Source organism: Mchenga conophoros, linkage group LG7 (genome assembly GCF_057382185.1).
Source record: "Mchenga conophoros isolate Kocher_MC1m ecotype Shallow Benthic linkage group LG7, M_conophoros_male_GT1.1, whole genome shotgun sequence".
Classification (NCBI taxonomy): Eukaryota; Metazoa; Chordata; class Actinopteri; order Cichliformes; family Cichlidae; genus Mchenga; species Mchenga conophoros.
This window is the reverse complement of record NC_140532.1, coordinates 19,524,945-19,544,664: the sequence shown is the minus strand read 5'-3', so window position 1 is coordinate 19,544,664 and position 19,720 is coordinate 19,524,945. Positions and strand designations below refer to the sequence as shown.

Below are 19,720 nucleotides of genomic sequence, written 5' to 3'. Positions count from 1 at the left end.
TACACCCACACCCTTGTTTGGAGGCACCCAGTGACAGAACGTTTTGCATGATCCTAAAGAGGGCACTATAACTGAAAGTGATAATTCCTTTCTCTGCATGCCATGCACGGCAAATGAAATTTTCACCTGATCTCCCTTTCTCTTTCTCTCTTTTTGCCCGTTTTGTTCCGTCTTGTCCCGTCCTGCCTCCGATCTCTTTTTTTTCTTTTGCAGTCGATGCGAACGCTTGCTTTGCAATGAGTCTGTCCAGTGCCTGACCATGCCCCTGAGAATAACCTACTACTACCTCACCTTCCCCACCAACATCCCCATCTTCACCACCATCTTCCGCATGGGCCCCTCCCACACCGTGCCTGGCGATGACATCCACATTGCTATCACAGCTGGCAACGAGGGCGGCTTCTTCAGAACTGAGCAGATGCCCACTGGTGGTGTGATGTCAGTGGCAAAGCTCATCAACAAGCCAGAGGACTTTGAGCTGTCTCTGGAACTGAGGCTGCGCCGCTATGGCACAATCACTACATACCTGGCTAAAGTGCTGGTGTTTGTTACCCAGGAGGAGCCCAGAGTACCTTATAATCCCCTACTAGAATAAACAAAAGGGATTCATAGGTTTGCACAAGTTTTTACCCCCTTAAAATGGATGTGGCATATTAACTTAATCTCACTAAGAAATCAGAAAAATTGCAAAATGCATGCAAGAGTAAAGGATGGTGATGCAATATAGCCTGCTATATATTAATGATTACACAAGTTAAGTATAGTTAGAGCATGTACAGGTAAAAATATAATTCAAATTTTCATGAGTTTCTGGCAAGTGCAGGCCTTTCAGGGCTACTGCTGGTCCAAAACTATGGTACCGCTGTCCCCTTTATCTTGTCTGCTATTGAGGCTTTTTTCTACTACAGTTTTTTAAATGAATGAACTCAAATACTACTCTGTCTCCTAATAAATGCACATTAAACATGGCACATTATTTTTTTAATGACACTGTAAAATACATTAATCAGAAGGAAAAACAATCACAATTTGTAGTTGTATAGCATTACACACAATAAAGCTTTTGTTTTAAACAAAAAAACATGGATTATTATTCAGGAGTTTATATTAGGACCAACAGAATGCATCTTTTTAGGTGAGGCATTGTCAAAGAAGCCACTGTAGGTGGCGTTCTAGGTCAGTGTAACTCTCAAAATGGTAACAACCCAAGTCTGCCGACAACTGAGTGTAATTTGATGATGGTTGCATGATAAAGTCTGACATTTTGCAGTATTTTATGGTTTATGTGCTGGATGAACAGTTTTCTATTAAAACTGCAATAGAAATAACACATGTTCAAGTTAAAACCAGTGTTTGATAATGGTGCTTTGTGGGGTTTAATCAAATACAGCAAAGGGAGCAGTTGGAATGTGAGGCTAAGTCACAGATGGAGGCATGAAGATTTCCCCTCACAAAGTTTCATATTACTATTATTCCAGTAGTTTCAGAACATTGCGTATATTCTGTTTTGTCATTAAAAAAAAAAGTTCTTCAATTACAAGAAAGTGTTTTAGTATTTTAAACATTTTAGTGCTAAACAGCATTTATTAATGTTATTAGATGCCATTAAAGTTAATTTTCTTGTTTTTTTTTTTAAAGGGTTTCCTGCATTATATCTGCAAACATATGTGCAAACCAGGCTGTATTTTTGTCTTTAACATTGGCTTAAAAAAACCTGTTAAAAATCGCAAACAGCAAAACCTTCAGTCACTAACTACACGTAATATATAAAGTACTTAGAGTGACTCCACTCCTTCAAATTCCAGTAAGCCAGACTGACACCAGACTTTGCATTGTTACTCCTGCTTCCCAAATGTCACTTACCATTACCAGTGATTTTTTTCGTGCACATCTCTTTAGCTCCCGTTGCACAGATTTCCACTGCATACTGCGGGTGCAAACCCCAACACAGACAGACAATTCCAAATGAAGGCTGAGTAAGTGACATGAGAAGAGATGCAGTGGGAAAGGAGAGGGGAAATGTGCACCAGCGGAGATTATAAATAGCTTGACATGCTGTGAGGGTGCTGCCTGAGCGGCTGTGGCTTTTAATAACTGTAAATGCAGATTTCTCAGGTTCCTCCTGTCCCGAACGTTTGGGCTAGTAAGGATGCACTTGGTCCCTGTTGGGGATAGCCTTAAAATAAGAGTCTAGTGGCGTACAGGAGTTTTTTCCTCCCCTTTTGACATTGAGTTATGGGGCTCTGGGCTCTGGCCGGTGGTCTGAACAATTTGCGGTACAGCAACATCACCGCGCACAAAATGAATGATGCCCTGCAGTGTTTGTGTTGGGGCGTTATCAATGTGCTGACTATAAATAATAATTACCAAAAAAATAAAAGGCCCTACACTTGACCAGAAGACTTTCATCCAAAAAAGTCTGTTTTTCTTTCTGGTCTGAGAATATTGGGGTTTTTTTCTCCTGGGCTGGGACACGTGAGGCATGGGGACATGGAGAAGGCGCGCATATGTTCATGTGTGTCCAAGTGTGTGTGCATGAAATAAATGCACACATATTCACAAATGAAGACGTAGAAGTTTTTTTTGTTTTTACACTGAACTGTAATTACATTGAGCTGATGCCTCTGCTTTGAAGAGCCCATCTGAGTGTAAAAGGGTTAGGGTTGGGGGGGGGGGGGGGGGGGGGGGGGCAGTTCACTCTAGGTCATTGTCTTCTCATAAATTTACTCTCTACCCCAACAGCTTTCACCTCATCCTCTAGAGCCCCACTTGGGTCTTTCTGCAGCTCAGGACGTGGTATTATAAACTAGGAGAACATTTTGTGGGTTTGGCCCAGAGCAGAGCAAAACCTGGACCCGCCGCTAATTGCTAATTACAAGCCCCTACCCAGTGGTGGCTTGACTTTTTGTCAGGGGCTTCTCTCCTCGCTCTCCATGAAAGGAGCCCTGCAACCCAAGCTTGGGCTTGAGCTTTGAGCTGCAGCAGATAGGTCCCCCGAGGAGCGCCAGAGATCCACGGGCATGACTCACAGTGTGGCTATATGGCTGCCATGCACATTAACTGGACTTATACATGACAACATGGATGTTTTCATAACCCAGTGTAACCGTGTACTGACTTGCCTCCTTTGTTAAACTCAAGCAAGGCTCAGCTTGAGTTTAACATCTTGAATGTCATAATCAAGGCTTTTATTTTGTTCCAAAAGTTCCCAAATGATCACAAGTTTTCAAACTCTTGATTTATGGGGTTGCTAATGCCTTAGAAACCTCTCTAAAAAAGCTGTCTTATGTAGCAGACAGGTAGTTAATAGTGATGTTTCAGGTGGCGTTAGCTTTAGGAGCCAGTAGAGGCACTCCAATCCCTCCGACCTGTCACTGATTAGTCTGTGGAATAAACAAAGCCCTAAATAATAGGATGAGAGCTGCCCTGGGGAGAGGCTGGGGAGTTGTCTAGTCATGTGGCTTACAATTTAGGAGTCTTTTAGAACACTCCCTTTCCCCATAAATCCTCCTCAAGAGATTATCTGATGTGAAGCCGGGGATGCTCTGCAAATCCAAATATTTTCCTGAGCAGGTTGTGGATCATTCTGTAAATGTAGTAATTCATTTCCCACACAGCTTGAAATAGTGGATCAGAAAGACATCAATGACAGCACAAGTCTCCACAAGCTACAAAGTTTGACTGTGGCATGAGCCTTAGCCATTGTTGGTTTATTATTCTTCCAAACCACATAGAATTTGAAGAATTTGATTGTTTTCTTGTGCCGAGCGCTACATTCAGTGCCCCTTCTGCCTCATTCAAATAGTGTTTGTGCAACAGCATCGCGCTGCCCTGATTTGTTCTAAGGTGGTTAGCTTTAAGCAAGCAGAACCTAAAAGGTCAGAGGCTGTGCATGTTTTCTTTTCCAATTATTTTTTGTTTTGTTTTTGGTGGGTAAGTATGTTTGTTCACTTCTTCAGAGCGGCGAGGCTTGAACGGTCTGAAGTTGTTCGCTGTGTAAAGTCCTGTCAGCCCAATAACATCGCCTGCGTTCTGGACCCCACGCACTCAGTGTCACACACCTTCATTTCCCTGCCTACTTTCAGAGAACTACCAAGGCCTGAGGGTAGGTACACGACTATTTGAATAGTCACACAAAAGGTACATAATCAAGTAAATAAAGCACTAAACACAAGAGGGGTTTTTTCTATTTAAAGAAAAAGGTTTTCAATGTGCCGATATCTTGTGGTCTCTGAAGCTAAGCGGTTGGCTGCTGTTTTATATACATATCTTCTTATTATTTTCATTCAGCATGTGTCCAAACCTCTTAACTGTCTCCAAACTGCTCAACCCGAGCTGTCTCTCTAATGTACTCATTTCTAATTCTGTCCTCCCTGCTCACTACCAACGCATTAGCATTTACAGCCCTGCCACATCCAGTTTGGCCTCCTGTCTTTTTGTTAAAGTCGCCATCACCAAAATATACATCATTTGGTAAACCATTCTTTTCATCTTTGCTGCTATTCTTCTGTCACAAAATTACCCCTGACACTTGTCTCCACCATGCCTCCCCTCTTCTCTTCATCTCTCATCTGCACTGTGCATTGGGTTGGACTGTGCATTGGCATTTAAACTCCACCTAAAATCTACCTTCACAATCTCCACTCCTTGCCTGTTCCCTTTTACACCTGTCTCCCTCTCATTCACACACATGTACTCTACTTCTACTGACTTTCATTTCCTCCTCCTCTCCTGTTTCATATATGTCACACAGATAAACAGTTGCCTCGGTCATAATAATAATAAAAAAAGACCTTAGCAGGTCTTTCAATCCAACCTCAGATGAACAACAACACATGCAGTACATTTGATTTAACAGCATGTGGCTGCTACTTACATGTATACCCTCTTAATTCCTTAGTTTTTCACTGCTTCTGCATTTTGGATTAATTTTTATGGAATATAATGATTAATATGTCAAGTGTTTTTGTTCATATCATGTTGTTCTTGAATGATTTTAACACCTATTCTAAACCAGATGATTTAAAAAAAAAAATTAATATTATGTCTTGATACACTAAACTGTCAGAGGTGCTTTTTCTTTTTACCATGACTATAAATTTTTTTCTGGACTGGAAGAATTCCTTTAGCATCACCAAGTTTAAAAAATGTTTATCTTTCTTTCCAAATCTCATCTTTTTTTCAGTGTCATTCTTCTTCTTCTTCTTCTTCTTCTTCTTCTTCTTCTTCTTCTTCTTATTATTATTATTATTATTATTATTATTATTATTATTATTATTATTATTATTATCTTAATTTTATCTGCTTTAATCTCTGAGCTCCCATCAACTGCTTTCTGTACAGTTGCCAGAATCCGTACGGCTGCCTCTGACACCCAAATGAGCTTTTCCATGAAGTCCTCAGTGGAAGACAGTTTTAGCTGGCTTTCCCCAGAGAACTGCTGCCACATATGTAACAACTGTAATCATTTGCAGGTTGCGACAGCTGATAAGCATCTTTTGGCTGTCATGCAGTGTGTGTTTCAGACACAGCCGTTCTCAGTGTCACTTCTTGTCATTCCTCATATGTCCTGAATTGGAGTGTAAAGAACTAGTGCTAAAAATCCTTAAGGTTTCTCTGACTATCACGAACACAAGCACTGTCATCACACACTTTATTGTATTTCTTTAAAAAAAAATTAAATTCAGAACAAACAACAGTTGGGACCGGCTTTGCACAGCAATCCCACTGTCTTAACTTCTTCTCCCTGAATAATTCATCAGAGATCGTCTTCCTGAGAACAACAGTGCCAGCCTACGGGTCCTATAACTTCGGGAGTTACGATGTCAAGTTTGACATCCTGGAGGGCAACGTGGACAACGCCTTCGACATCATCAAGCGAGTGGAGAATGGGCTGTATGTGGGTGAGTACAGGGTATTTTTTGCTTGTCTGGGTGAACCAATAGCACATTCAGACAAGAGTGACTTTAACGTGTAACACATACCACCCGATGGTCTCTGTGACTGGAAATTGCATTTTCTTTTTGACAAAGGAGGTGGTTTTTCTGACCTCATCTCATTTTGAAATATATATATCTATTTTACAACAAATCAAACGCACATGTGTGCATTTAAAAAGTGCAAGAACAAAACAGCACAAAAATATATTCACGATGAATGTATTGACATAAGTACATCTGACGCAGCTTGTTATGGTCGTTGCAGCGTGGTGGCATCATGTAGCTGTCATCGTCTTCACGGGGGCTCCTCGTGTCTCTGTGCTCGGCGAGCTGTCCTCTGAGTGGCTCTCTGAGACAGACAAAGGCCTGTTTCTGCCTGACCAAATATTTGGCATCGGTTTTCACAGTCTTGTGGTTAAGCAAAGTACCATTTAATTCACTTATCCATGGCTATGCTTATCCCAAAGATCATTATTTTCCACAATAAGTTATGGTGGCCTGAACGTGCAAGAATAGAGGGCATAAATCTACATTTGTGTGTTCGTATGCATGTGTGCATGATTAATTGCTGTTGACAGGCAATTCATCATAACTACCTGGTCAGTAGCTGCCACTATGCACAAAAAAAAAAAAGGATTTGCACTGTTTCAAGTAGGAGCAGCAGATACCATCTCCAGCGGTGTGTAACAACAACAGATGTTTGGGTAGAAGCCATTGGTATACTTTAGTGTGGTGGTGACCCAAGGCTACTGGTGGTGTCTGTAGAGGAGCAGAACTGAGCCTTGGCTGAGGGAGGATGAGGGCGTTCTCAGCCCTGAGATGACACATTGTTGGACCTGCTTAGGTGTTTTTGTTTAGTTGGTGTGTTGAGATGCAGGCAGGGTTGGTAGATGAAGTATAGTTTCTTCCTTTTCTCCTTGTTCTTCTTCTCCGAGTGATGGATGAAGGGATGGCTTGTCAGTATGCACATCTGTCTTTAAAGAATTAAAGGGAGGGAAGGAGGAGGAGAGAGTGTGTGGCTGTCACTGGTTAAGGCCAGACTGGTGTGAGCACGCAAGTGTTCCTCTTTCATGCACTTGCAGAAACAGATGTGTACTTATCAAATACACCCAAAGACATGGGAGAGAAAAAAAAACAGTTTATCACCAGCAATAACTCACATAAATTCCTGTAAAACCAATTATAATTATATTGCACTGTCTTGCGAGTGGTGTATTTTTCTTGGAATGCACAACGGTGTAATTCTACATGAACGATAAGCTCTGTTTTGTAATGTGTCATCCACTGTGCACGTCTGTGTGCATGTGTATAAAGAGGGTTTAGGAGAAATTCCCTGTTTATAGCGGTGCTCATTTGCAGGGGCAGCGTGTGTTTGCGCGAGGGAGAGCAAAGAGAGCAAAAGAGTATGGAGAGAAAGACAAAGCGAGAGACTGCAGTTCAGTCAAAGAGGCCGGGAGAGAGAAAATATGTGCAGAAGTAATCCTGGGCGCTGTGCTTCATGTGGTTAAATGTATTGTTCCATTTCCCTGCACTAGGCCTCAGTGTCTCGCCGAGCATTAGAGCACTTAAACTGACGACCACATGAAAGGCCTGTTTGTGAGGAGCCACTTCTCTCCCAAACCCATTGGATGCTTATTGGATGCAGCTCTTGCATGTTAGCACCAGTTGCCCATCACGTATCCAAATTGAGGCCCTGCGCACTGGAGCCTTTGGTCACTGACTACTTGCTGTGAAGTGTGGCGTCCATGGTGTGATGAAGGCCCTCTTGGTTTTATTTAGTGGGTTGTGCTGCTGGTGCTTTGGCTCGCAGATGCAGCTGTTGCATAACCATTGTGAGGCTAGCTGACGTGTCACTTAAGGAAGCTTAGTTTCCAGTATCTCCAGTGTGTCTCCAACAGTGGTATTACAGCTTGGTGGGATGTGAAGAGTAGCAGACATTGAGGCTCCACTAATGAACAAGTGTGTGAACTCAAACTGACTTCGGTCATTATTTTTGGCCACTTTTTGTGTTATTGAACGGGACAAAAGAGGCAATTAGCAGTCCACAGAATCTGTTGCTAACTCGAAAAAAAGTGATTCTTAAAAAGGTCTGATTGGCTGCTGCTCTTTTCCCTTTCACTCCCTATTTTAAAACCCATCAACTTTAAAAGCGCGCACATGCATGCGGTGTAGCCGTAGACATATGCACGGACGCATACACGCGCAAGCACACACACACACATGTACAGCACTGGCTGAGAACACACCACAATGTAAGAACCACACCGCTCTTTCATAGTTCCCGGTCATCCATCACTGGCTTCAACAGCTCTGTCACATCTGGATAACAACCCTGATGCATCTGTGCAAACAAAGACATCCCTCAGCACTTGGAAAACATAATCACAACCAATCAGACGTGGACAAATTCCCAGGATGACCACAGCAGTAGCGCAACAGCGACCACACAAAGAAACATCTCTTCAGGTAGACAAACACCAGATTCTCCAAAGTGTTTTATTTGTCACCCGTCAAAAAGTGTTGGAAGCAGTCATTGATTTTGATTAGGGGCAGGTTGTTTGAGTCGGGTTGATGACGGGGTGATTGACTCTGGCAGTCAGCGGGAGGGTAGATGAATCCTGCTTTTAAAAACACTGGCTCGGTGGCTTCAGCTGGAAGCACGAGTGTGGTTTGAGGTGTTAATAAAATGCTGGTAGTTCCCTTGTTTGATTGTCTACCAGCGAACTATCATCCAAGAATGGTCATGCTTTTTCTATCACCACGTATCAAGGCCAGCTCAGAGAGCATGGAAGCGTTCTTTTGACTTTAACTGTTACTGAGAAGGCTTCTCTTCATGTGACTGCTTTAACTATAAGTAACTATACATTCAGCCACAGCTCTTATGCTATGCAATCTCCACTTTCAGTTGACACAGCCAAACCCCTGACCAGGATCCTTGTGTGTAAATCCAATGTACAACACAATCAGTAGCCAACCATTGAATGAACCAGTCACCACACATTTAGTCATGCCTTGGATTTGTTCAAATGACTCCTCTTCATGAGTAATTATTTGTCATGGAAGGATTTTAATGTGCCATTAATCATTGCTGTCTGCATTTCTTCTTCTTTTAAGTTGGAAAAACAGATTTTATTGTGTAGTATTGATGTTTATCTTGCTGGATGGCAACAGATTACGTAATGACTTTGTTTATGAATCACAGCCATGATGTAGAGAATCTGTGAGTTTGAGACGCTGGGGCTAAATTCCATTCCAGTTTGAAAGGCAGGTGGAAATATGCCTTAGTGGTTTATACGATGTCCAGAGATAAATATCTTTCGCACTCCCATTGGCACGATGTTGGCAGCAAGCGAGGTAGCCATGGACAAAGCGCCTCTGTGCAGGTAGTCGTGGTCTTCGATGCTGCCGTCCACAGTGACTGGCGGAATGTGAACCTTCTGTGTGAGACATGACCGCCTCTGAGCCAGTGAAGCCTGCAGCTCTAGCTTGTGGCTGTTGCTGGTGAGAAGCTGAGGACAGCTGTGGAGATAAGCAGACAACACGCCGCTCTGCTTCGAGCGAGGCTGTTATTTGGCTGGATCTTTACACGGCCCACCAGAGTGCGCCAAGCCCACGAAGAATCCCTGTCGGGAGATTACAGTATGGCTAATCAAAACACGTTCTCCTCCACACAGTAATCCCACAATCAAACACACAGCGCTCCGCTCGGGTGGTCCACCGCATTCAAATGTACTGATGAAGAGATAGCGATGCAGCAATGTCAAGCTCGCACAGACATTCTGCGTACCCAGTCAGTAAGTCAAGTTACCAAGACACTGGTGTGAACACATATTGTACACATTGCTCGCAATAAAACTGTCGCAATAATTCATTATGATACACTTATCTCCCGTGCTTTGGTGATCCATTTAATTTACACTCATCATTACTCTTTGCTTTCCAGCACTGTGTTTTTAAGAAAAACCAACTGTGTTTAGTTAACCACTCAATTCCCAAAATTAATGCCTGTTTTTAATCCACGCTCATGATGTGACTTGCCCAGATAGATAGCAAAGTGCGCTAAAAGCTCATGAACACGCTGTATACTTCAGTTCTAATGCATAATAAAGTGCAATGATTTAAAATGCAAACAGGGCAGTTTTTCCTCACATACGCTTTTATCCATTTAGTCTACATTCAAGTCTATTTTATGCCCCTGAGCTATGGTTTTTCGCTTTGAAAGGTCAGTTGTAATGTAGTGCAAAGGTTGTGGTAAAGATAATGGTGCATGTTATGTCATCTCAGCTGCTCTGGCCCACAACTGCTAAAACAGAAAGTCCAAGAAAAGAACCAACCAGTTCCCTAAGGCCACTTCAGTGATGTCACAGCCCATGCGTGCCACTGTCCAACAGTGAATCACTGTTAATTGGCCTTAAAATACCAAGCCACACAGACATGGATGGGGTATACATGGGTCCCACTCCCTCTTTGGAGTGGTCAGAGTTGTGTTTGGACAGCCTGACCTGAGTGGCCATCAGTGCACCAGTCAGAAGATAAATACAAAGTCAGACCCTGAGGGGTCTGTACGCTGTCTTCGTACAGTTGATTATCCTGAATGTATTATATTTCAGCCAAACTGAAGGGTTATCAAAACTGAAATTGCTTGTTTTACTAATGGGGTAACAAGGGAGCTAGTTAGCAATTTCTTTGGCTTGCCTTCGAGTTTTTATGGAGAAAACCTTTCAGGCAGTAAAAAAAGAGTTATTGAAAAAGAAACCACTCTTTGCTCTGTTTATACAAATGCCAGCAGCTGTGAATCAGTAAGAGATGCACTTGGTACATCAGTGAGAGATCCGGATGATCTCACAGTTACTACAGTGAGGGTGCTCAAGAATGTCCTCCAGTACCCTCTTTGTATACTGGAACTTTGTACAGCACCTGGATGCTCTCCAGGGGTTTCACTGCAGTGAGCATGCATAGCGCCACAACCAGCATGTCATTATACAATACTGCGGTGAAGCCAATGCATACTTTTCATTTGTCTCTGGTGTTAAACCCGTTCATTTTGGATTTTTTCATACACTTCCTTGCTGAGTTGTAGAAACCAGAAAACCCCGAAATTGTACTGTTTACATGTAACCCTTCAATATTGCAGACCTCGTGGCCATGAAGGATGACAAATGCCTCCTGGCATTTGCTTCACTTTGTTTTGGGGGCAGCGTCTCTGCTACTACTATGTGTTTATTTAGGACTGTTTTCTTCATGGGAGGCTACTTTATTGTGTGGTGGGATGCTTCTGGGGAGTGGACAAACTGTACAGCTGTTAGGGTTTAGTGTGATGGTGGCTGTTAAAAACCAGTGGGGTCACCTTTGCACCCTGCGGCAGATACTTCAAAGAATTGGAAAGACACCACAAACTTTTCCGGCATTACTTTGCAACTTTGCAACCCAGTCACAGGGCATGCTGTCAGCTGTAGAGGTTTGAAAACCTTCCCGTCTTTATTTATATGAATCTCAGGTGGCATTGCAGCAAATCAAAGTCAACCTGTTATGTGGATGTTGGCCCTTTGCCTTATAGCTTGGAAGAAATGTTAAAGATGCGTATGTGGTTGTGGTTTCACCTCAGGTTCGCTGTGAGTGCGTTGAGGCCCAGCTGTTAGCTGATGCTTTGCCTTCACTGAGGATACCACTGTGCTTTTGATGGGAAGCTCACGGAAACACAAAGTCATCATGTTGGGATTTCGCTGAGGCTTCCGAGAGGTCATGTAAAACGACTATGGTATCACGCTACTTCGTGCAGAGTTGGGCGCTTAAGCCCACAGTATAATGACATAATGACCCTTTCTTGTCCTCAAGGTTCACAAAAAATAGTTCACATGAGGTGTGCAAGATAACTGTGGCACATCTTATATAGATGAACATATATAGGATTAAAAGAAATTCCAAAATCTGAAGTGAGGAACCCTGAACCATGGTTCATGTTTCTTTTCAAATGCTCTGAGAAAACTGAAGGATTTGGACGAGCCATTGCAAAAATTCCGGACAGCACACTTTTGCACTCTGCATGTGCTAATTAGACCACAAACAAATTTACAAAACTCTAATGGGGCCGACACACATACCACATAGCCTTGTTTAGATGCCCTAAATAAATTTTAGTTTAGTTTAGTCTCTGTGTTTTTGTTATTTATTTATGTGGTAAGATTTTTTTTGTTTTACTTTTCACGGAAACCATCCTCTGGAGTTTTAATGGAAAACTTAACCTCAGCTGGCCCTGATTATAAGTGTTTAGCTGTAATTAGATATAGGCCACAATTAATGCAATAATAACATTTTTTAAAAATGCCCTTAATGTGGACTTAAACCCATCTGTCCTTGCGGTGGTCCATATTGTGCTCATAACAACTTACTCATCTTCATTGCATGATTGCTCATCCCAGGACGGAAGCTTTTGATCAGATCTCGTTTGATTTAAGCAAATGAGCAAAGAATGAACCTTTGCACTGATTAACTCCACTGGCGTTGCATGCCATCTCAGCTGGCTTATGTCTGAAAATAATTTTCCGACTCAAAATCCAATCTCTTTTTCCATGTCAGTTATTTTCTTAATATTGCAGCTGTTGTTAGGTTTAAGAAAAGGTTAGTTCTCTCTGACAACGCTAATGGTTTGGAAACAATAAAATCTCAGACCCGGGCCCCTTTAGTGTCACTACGCAACAGAATCCCAAAACACCAAAACAAGGGGCAACCCTGGTAGAAGTGGGCCCCATTCCACACTTCTCCAAGTGCTTATCACCAGAATCTGCTGGAATCTGTTGTGTGCCCACATTCCTGGCTCGGAGAAGGACAAGAGCGCAAAATAAAGTGACAGAGAGAAGGAGAGACGCCAGTCTAAGTTCCTATAGCTTGCCCCTCCCAGAGTTAAAGATCGATTCCTGGAGAAATGCCTCCATGGCTGTATCGCGTGACTGCAACTGCTCCCCTCCATCAAACACATGGGACTCATTTAGCCTTGTGGGCCACAGTGATGGTGCCACAAACGCCAGCCCCCCTCAGGAAGGGAAGAGAAGGGAGGGAAAAAAAGGCGAATATGTGAGTGGGGGGCCATCATACAATGCCAGTGTCCCACAGGACCCAGTGCATGGCTCATAATGCATCATCATTTGCCCTGTAGTGAATGACAACCAAATGGATTTTACTGCCTTTTTTTTTTTACAAGTACCACAGGAAAGAGCCTCATAATTCATAGTGATCTAGGCAGTGATCTGTCATTTTGATCCATGCTGAGTTAAACTCTTGAGTCATCCTACTAAAGGCTTTAACATGTTACTGACTCAGATGAGTATGAGAAGCAGAAGTAAATGGGGAAAAAGAAAGAGGGCGGCTGAAGGTGTGATAGGAGGACAGTGTGGTGATTGTGCTGCCTGACTATACCACTGATAGCTGTTCAAACAGGCCAGAGCTGAAATGTCCCCAGCCCTCTGCAGAGAAAAGTCTGTTGACAGCTTGTGTAAACACTGGCATTTTTCCCCCCTCTAATCGCATGTTCACTTAAAAAGAGCACCCAATGAATTCCATGGGGATTCAGTAATGCTCTGTTGCAGTATGTTTATTCTTCCATCTGTTTTACCATGATATCACTGTGTCTTCTGTTTATGGGGTTGTTCATTGGCAGATCTTTGGCTCATTAACAGCAAAGGTTATTTGAAACTCATCTAAATTGATCAGCTGATGCCAAAAAAGTAGGGAAACGCATTTTAAGCAATAAATGCTATTCAGTATTCATTGATGATTACTTCACTGTTCTTTAAAGATCGACCCAACTTCCAGCCTCCACTCTATTCTCAATGACATAGTTTTGATAGAGTTGTGATATGTTAGCTTTGCGTGCGGTGGTTTGAACTGTGCCTCATTTTACTTTGTTATTCAGAACTTTTCATTTGCTATAGTGATCTTTAACTATACATATTTGTTTCTACAGTAGCATCTATTACCATCACGGTGTCTGGTAGTTAACATGCTCTGTTTTTAATAGGTTTGCTGGTCAATATCTAGGCCAAAATCTCAAGACAGAAAACAAGTCACATATACACTTTATAATTTATTAATCGTTGCATTGTGAGAGAAAAGGAGGGAGAGAACATAGAATCTCTGCATATTCAGTTTGACTTTTTGTTTTGAGTTGACAGGCCTGATTGCACAGACAGTGAAGAATAGAGCTAAAAAACTCCCAAATCTGTTGCTCAAAAGCCTGATTAATGAACAGTTAAATATTTCCTACTGAAGAAACAACTATTGATTCATCCCTTTTTTGTGGATGGATCAATAGATCTCAGTCAGTGGATGGTAAAACATAAGGTATACCCTAGACGTGGAAGTTAACAATCTAGCACACTGGACTGTGGGCAGAAATTTTTTACTACATTTTACTACAGGGAATAGTGTACACCATTAGTAGAAAATGCACTGGCTGGTTTGAAATATATTTATCTGATAGATTCCCATTTTTTTGTATAAAAAAGTCTTCTTCACAAATGAAATCTAGTCATGGAGTTCCACAAGGTTTTGTGCTGGGTCCAATAGTTTTCATTTAATACATAAAACCTTTAGCAGATATAAAAAAAATACTACAAAGTTTGTGTCGTTCAAATGATAGTCATCTTTGTTAATGAAGCCAAATGGCACAAATCAATTATTTAAACTGCAGACATGTCTTAATCACACAGGAAGTGATTTGCAGTGATGGGGTGAGCCCCAGATAGTAGATACTTAATGATATTCTCTGACTGCGAGTCCCAACAAAAAATTAACCACTGGCAATGCAAACTGAGTGAGTCCTGAATTAAAACTTTCTCAATTTGAAGGGAAGGAGTTGAACCCACTACCTGTGAGAGCAAATAATATCATTGATTAACACATGACAGTTGATTGACTTATACATTAGAGGGTTATATAACCAGGGAACCACAGAATTGCTTCCTGTGTACATGTCCCTTTAAAAAACATAAAAACCTGTGTTGTTTTAAAGTTATAAATCCAGACAAATTAACAAAGTTTTATACTACTGTGAGGAATCTTGGAGTCATTTTTGTATAGGATATGACACATTAATCAAATATCTAGGTCTGCCTCCTTTCGTCTACACAGTTTTGCTAAAATTTGGAAAATCCTGCTGTAATACTACTCTTTCTAGGCAGGACTATTGTAATTCCTTATCATCAGGATATTTTAAAGATCCAAAGTACCCCAGTGAGAGCACTACTAGAAGGAAAGATTATACATCTCACATACTGTATTAGCTTCTCTTCACTGACTTACTGTTAAATCCTTTTTGTTACATATAAAGTCCTGAATGATCCTACCTTAAAGACCTCATAGTATTATACTATCCCAATAGACCACTTCAATTTCAGGCTGCTGGCTTACTAATGTTTCCTAGACTTTCCAAGAGTAGAATGGGAGGCAGTTTTCAACTGTTCGCCCTGTGTCCCATGGAACCAGCTTCCAGTTTGCATTTGGGAAAGACACAAGTCAAGTCAAGTGGCTTTATTGTCATTCCAACCACGTGCAGTGGTACAGTACACAGTGAAATGAGATAACGTTCCTCCAAACCATGGTGCCACATATGACATATAACAGACAATAAGCACCGGAGTACTTAAGGTGCAATGTGCAAAAATTGCAAACAAAACAAAACAAAGACAGTGCAACACCATACAGAACAGAATGATACAGACACAAGACAGTGCAGACACAACAGTGCAATAGAAATGTGCAAAAGTCTGAGAAGTATGCAAAAAGCAACTTGATGTATGAAGGTGTGCGTGCTCAGGATGCTCTCTATAGTCCCTCTGTAGAAGGTGGTGAGAATGGATGGTGGGAGATGGGCTTTTCTCAGCTTCTGTGGGAAATAGAGATGCTGTTGGGCCTTCTTAGTTATGGAGCTGGTATTGAGGGGCCAGGGGAGGTTCTCCCCCAGGTGGACACCAAGGAATTTGGTGCTCTTGACAACTCTTCACCAGTCCATTAGCTGTTGCACCTCCTCTCTGTATTCTGACTTGTTCTTGCTGATGAGACCCACCACAGTCGTGTCATTGGCGAACTTGATGATGTGGTTCGAATTGTGCATTGCTGCACAGTTGTGAGCAGAGTTAACTGTACTTTTAAATTAGGTTTAAGACTTTGATTTTTGATAAAAACCTATGGGTTAGAAACTTAAAGGTTTAGTCTGCTAAGGGACTTCCCTCAGCTTTCAGGTTCTACCCTCACCCCTGAACAAGTCATGACAGATGGCTGGCCCTCCTTGATCATGGTTCCACCACATGTCTCTTCCTGTTAAAAGGGAGTTCCTCCTTCCTACACTTGCCAAGTATTTGCTCATAGGGGATTGTCTGATTGTTGGGTTTTCTCTATAATAATATTATAGGGTCTTTATCTTACAATATAAAGCATCCTTGAGACAACTGTTTTTGTAAATTAGTAGTTTATAAATTCAATTTTGATTAAACTTCATGTCCTAAGACTCTAGATGTGTATAACCATAGTATGCTGCAAATTCAGTTATTGAAGTTGGAAGAAAATAAGCTTGAAACTCAAAAATATGTTCTAAGCTATTATGCAACCTGTCTAGACAGATAATTTAAGGATATGCAAGACTGACAGAGCTATCAGACATGTGAAATTAACGACTGAAGAATGGCTAGTTAAAGCAAGCTGTGACTAGCTTGTGACTACATGTTACTGTCTTTTCACTTTTGCTGGTAAATTACAAATACAATCACAAACTGTCCTTAATTGTAGTGAGGTAAGAGCAAACACTTTGATCCTCAACACTATAAACCCAAACTATCCAGAGCTAGATATCACTAGGGTGAACAAAGAAACCATATTTAAAACACACAGAACTACATTAATAATGACAAAAAGACTCCACAATGACAACAGTTTCTTTGAGGAAAATTATTCTGACTGATTGTAGTTCCTTAAGCTAACCAACTCTCAAGCTTCTGAACAAAATAATTCTTTTTTTGTTTATTGAGATTATTGAGACATGTCATGATACAACAAGTAGTCTTGCTTAGCACGGATCTACACATTTAGCCATACTACTTTTTCTCATTCATCTTTGTCTTTTCCAGGTATTGTTCGCCAGGTGAAGCCTCTGATTGGTCCAGCGATGACAGTACTCAAGCTATCTATGCGCAACCTGACAATTCAGGGCGACTCTGGCCATAACATCGTCAACGTCCATGTGTTTGTCTCAGAGTTTTGGTTCTGAAAATGTCAAGATTTTACCAACAATCACAATATAAGACATCCATTGTCAACACTGTACACATTGGTTTTGTTATATCAATGGACATATCAGTGTTGAGGTTTTAATGTTATGTGTTGACTATGGAATTGCTTTTGACTGTTGCTGAGATGAAATGCTCCTAGCTGCTTCTGAAAAGAGCAATACACTTTGTTTTGATGACAAGCTCAGCATTATGTGCACAAATATGAAGAAACTTTATATTTTAAAAAGACTTTTTTAATTGAACGTGCATGCATTTGGAGAGGCCCTTAAAGGATATGGGGATTACATTCAGCCATACTCTTTTCATGATGTTTAAGCCTCTGTTTTTAAAACACCTACCTTTCCTTTCCTACTGTGCACAAACTTTTTTAAAGGAATAAACATTATTTTTTTTGTTACAGTATTTGTTATATCTGTTGTTTTTTCCTGATAACATTTGAAGACCAAAATTGTTTGTTATTTTAACAGCTTTGGTTCAGTCCTTTTTCCTATCCTTCATCATGTTTGGCATTGACATACCCAACACAGTTTTAATGTAAAACAAGGTATGCAATGCAAAGTAATTTCAAATTGCTTTACTACCTTAACATAGTATACCAACTGTAGTATAAATATTATTTGGGCTCATGTCATTCAAAGGCTCACTACTGGCTGTTTTAATACAAGTAATCCATAAATGTTAAGATCTCAGAAACAGATGTAAAGACTGAAATAAAATATATTATAAGGCAGAATTCACACATGGAGATGAAATTGACAACAGTATAAAGATGTCAGGATTTACAAGCTAAAACTGGAATTAAACAAAACAAAAAAATTCAAACCTTGTATCCTGATGGCTCAGAATAGTGAAGAAATATTTTAAATGTAAGCATATGTGAAATGTATTTTTATCACATTAGTGATCCTTTATAATTTTGCCTAGAGTGCCATCGTCATTACAAGTACTAAAGTTGATTTTGAGCATTCAGACATATCAGTACTTGTGATCTTTTTGCAGTTTAGAAGTTGGGAAATGTAAGATTTTCCTACATGGCAAAGTAACAATAGGAAACAAGGTGATAGCAACACTTAAAGGCCAGAGTCACTTGAACCCATGTAACTGTATTTTTAATTGTGCCTGACAAATTATGTTTAAACCAGATATTCCCTCTTCAGACAATACTAAGGATGTTGGGATGGGTGAGAGGCTCATCTCAGACAGAAAAAAGCTGAATATGTGTAAGCGACAGTCCAGCTATCAGACTGCAATGTGGCCAGGGCCAGTTAAAGACTTCAAAGAAAACAGAGGATGGGGCACATCAGGATCTAAAGTCTGTGATAGATTTTAAGGCTCTACTGAAGGGGAGGAGGGGGAATCCTCTTCAGAGGAAATAGAGGGCAGCAGGTTAATCTTGTGGTCAACATGAAAAGAAAGAAGAAATGCAGTGTGCCTGTGGATGTGAGTGCATGTGCATGTGCACAACGTTAAGCTATACTCTGAGCAAATGGTTAATGCATGCATTGTAACTGTTTTATTTCTGGATGACATATAAGTGAGTAGCCTGACTTTTTTTTGTATGGCCTTATTTGGAGAAGAGGTGGGAATAGCTGGAAGTAAATGATGAAACAATGTGAACTGCTGTGATGACAGATGATAATAGATGTCCACATGTTCGGCTTTTCTATAGTGCATACCAAAATCCACAAAAAACCACACACACACATTGTAAGGATGTAAACAGCTGGAAACGAACAGCAAAAAGCTGTATAGTCAGACTGTGTGGGAGGACATTACCCAGAAAAGGCCTGGCTTGCTCTGAAGCTCCACTGTAAGAAAGACTGGGGCAGCAGTCCCTAGCAAAGTTACCAAACCACATACATGTGTGGGGACAAATGAGCAAATATCTTCTGCCAAATTCTTCATCCCAAGCCAAGAAGGAGCTGCTTGCAATGGAGACCTACGGTATGACTAAACCAAGTGGGCTTGAGTAGACGTAATGGCAGGAGAGCAGACCGGTGTGTGTCTGCACTGTTTGTTTGTGTACTCTACTGTGGCACAATGGCGGTCAGAGCTCTCAATACAAGTGGTCATGGTGGTGTCTGGCTCAGAGAAGACAGGGTATGGGGCTGATGGGAGTCTAGCCCAGGGGCTGGTGTGGCAGGCTGATCCCAGACAGAGACCAGAGGACCTCTGCAGGCACGTGCTCAGCCGACTCCTGCACTCACCCACTCCCTCTTTTTCCTGGCGTCCTACAACAGCTCTGACCGCAACACATGTTATAGGATATAAGTGAGCTCTTTTAATACATTTGTGGGTATTTATTTTTTTCCTCTATTTTACAAACCACCGTTCCTCTTTGCCATAAACACAAAAATGTTTCTTTTAGGTGGGCACTACCAACTTGCTATGCTTCCCCCCCGTCCCTCAGATGTTCATCTCTTTAGAACATTTTCTATTCACAGAGATAATGAGTTAATAACAACTGTAATGTAATTGTAAATTAACTGTATTTAATTGATG

The 19,720-nt window shown here is 41.2% G+C and overlaps 1 protein-coding gene across 2 annotated transcripts in view; it reads left to right on the top strand.

The window, feature by feature from the left end:
• fbln1 (fibulin 1) overlaps positions 1-17,620 on the top strand; it is a 32,098-nt gene extending 14,478 nt beyond the window's left edge. The window contains exons 15-17 of one of the 2 annotated variants that reach the window (XM_085282776.1): positions 3,960-4,105; positions 5,763-5,903; positions 17,057-17,620. In XM_085282776.1, coding sequence (XP_085138902.1) covers positions 3,960-4,105; positions 5,763-5,903; positions 17,057-17,196 — 427 coding nt within the window. In that variant the 3' untranslated portion in view covers positions 17,197-17,620. Of the gene's footprint in view, positions 1-213; positions 2,403-3,959; positions 4,106-5,762; positions 5,904-17,056 lie in introns of those variants that run through there. The other variant, XM_085282777.1, reaches the window with a different exon arrangement.
• Positions 17,621-19,720: the final 2,100 nt, after the last annotated feature.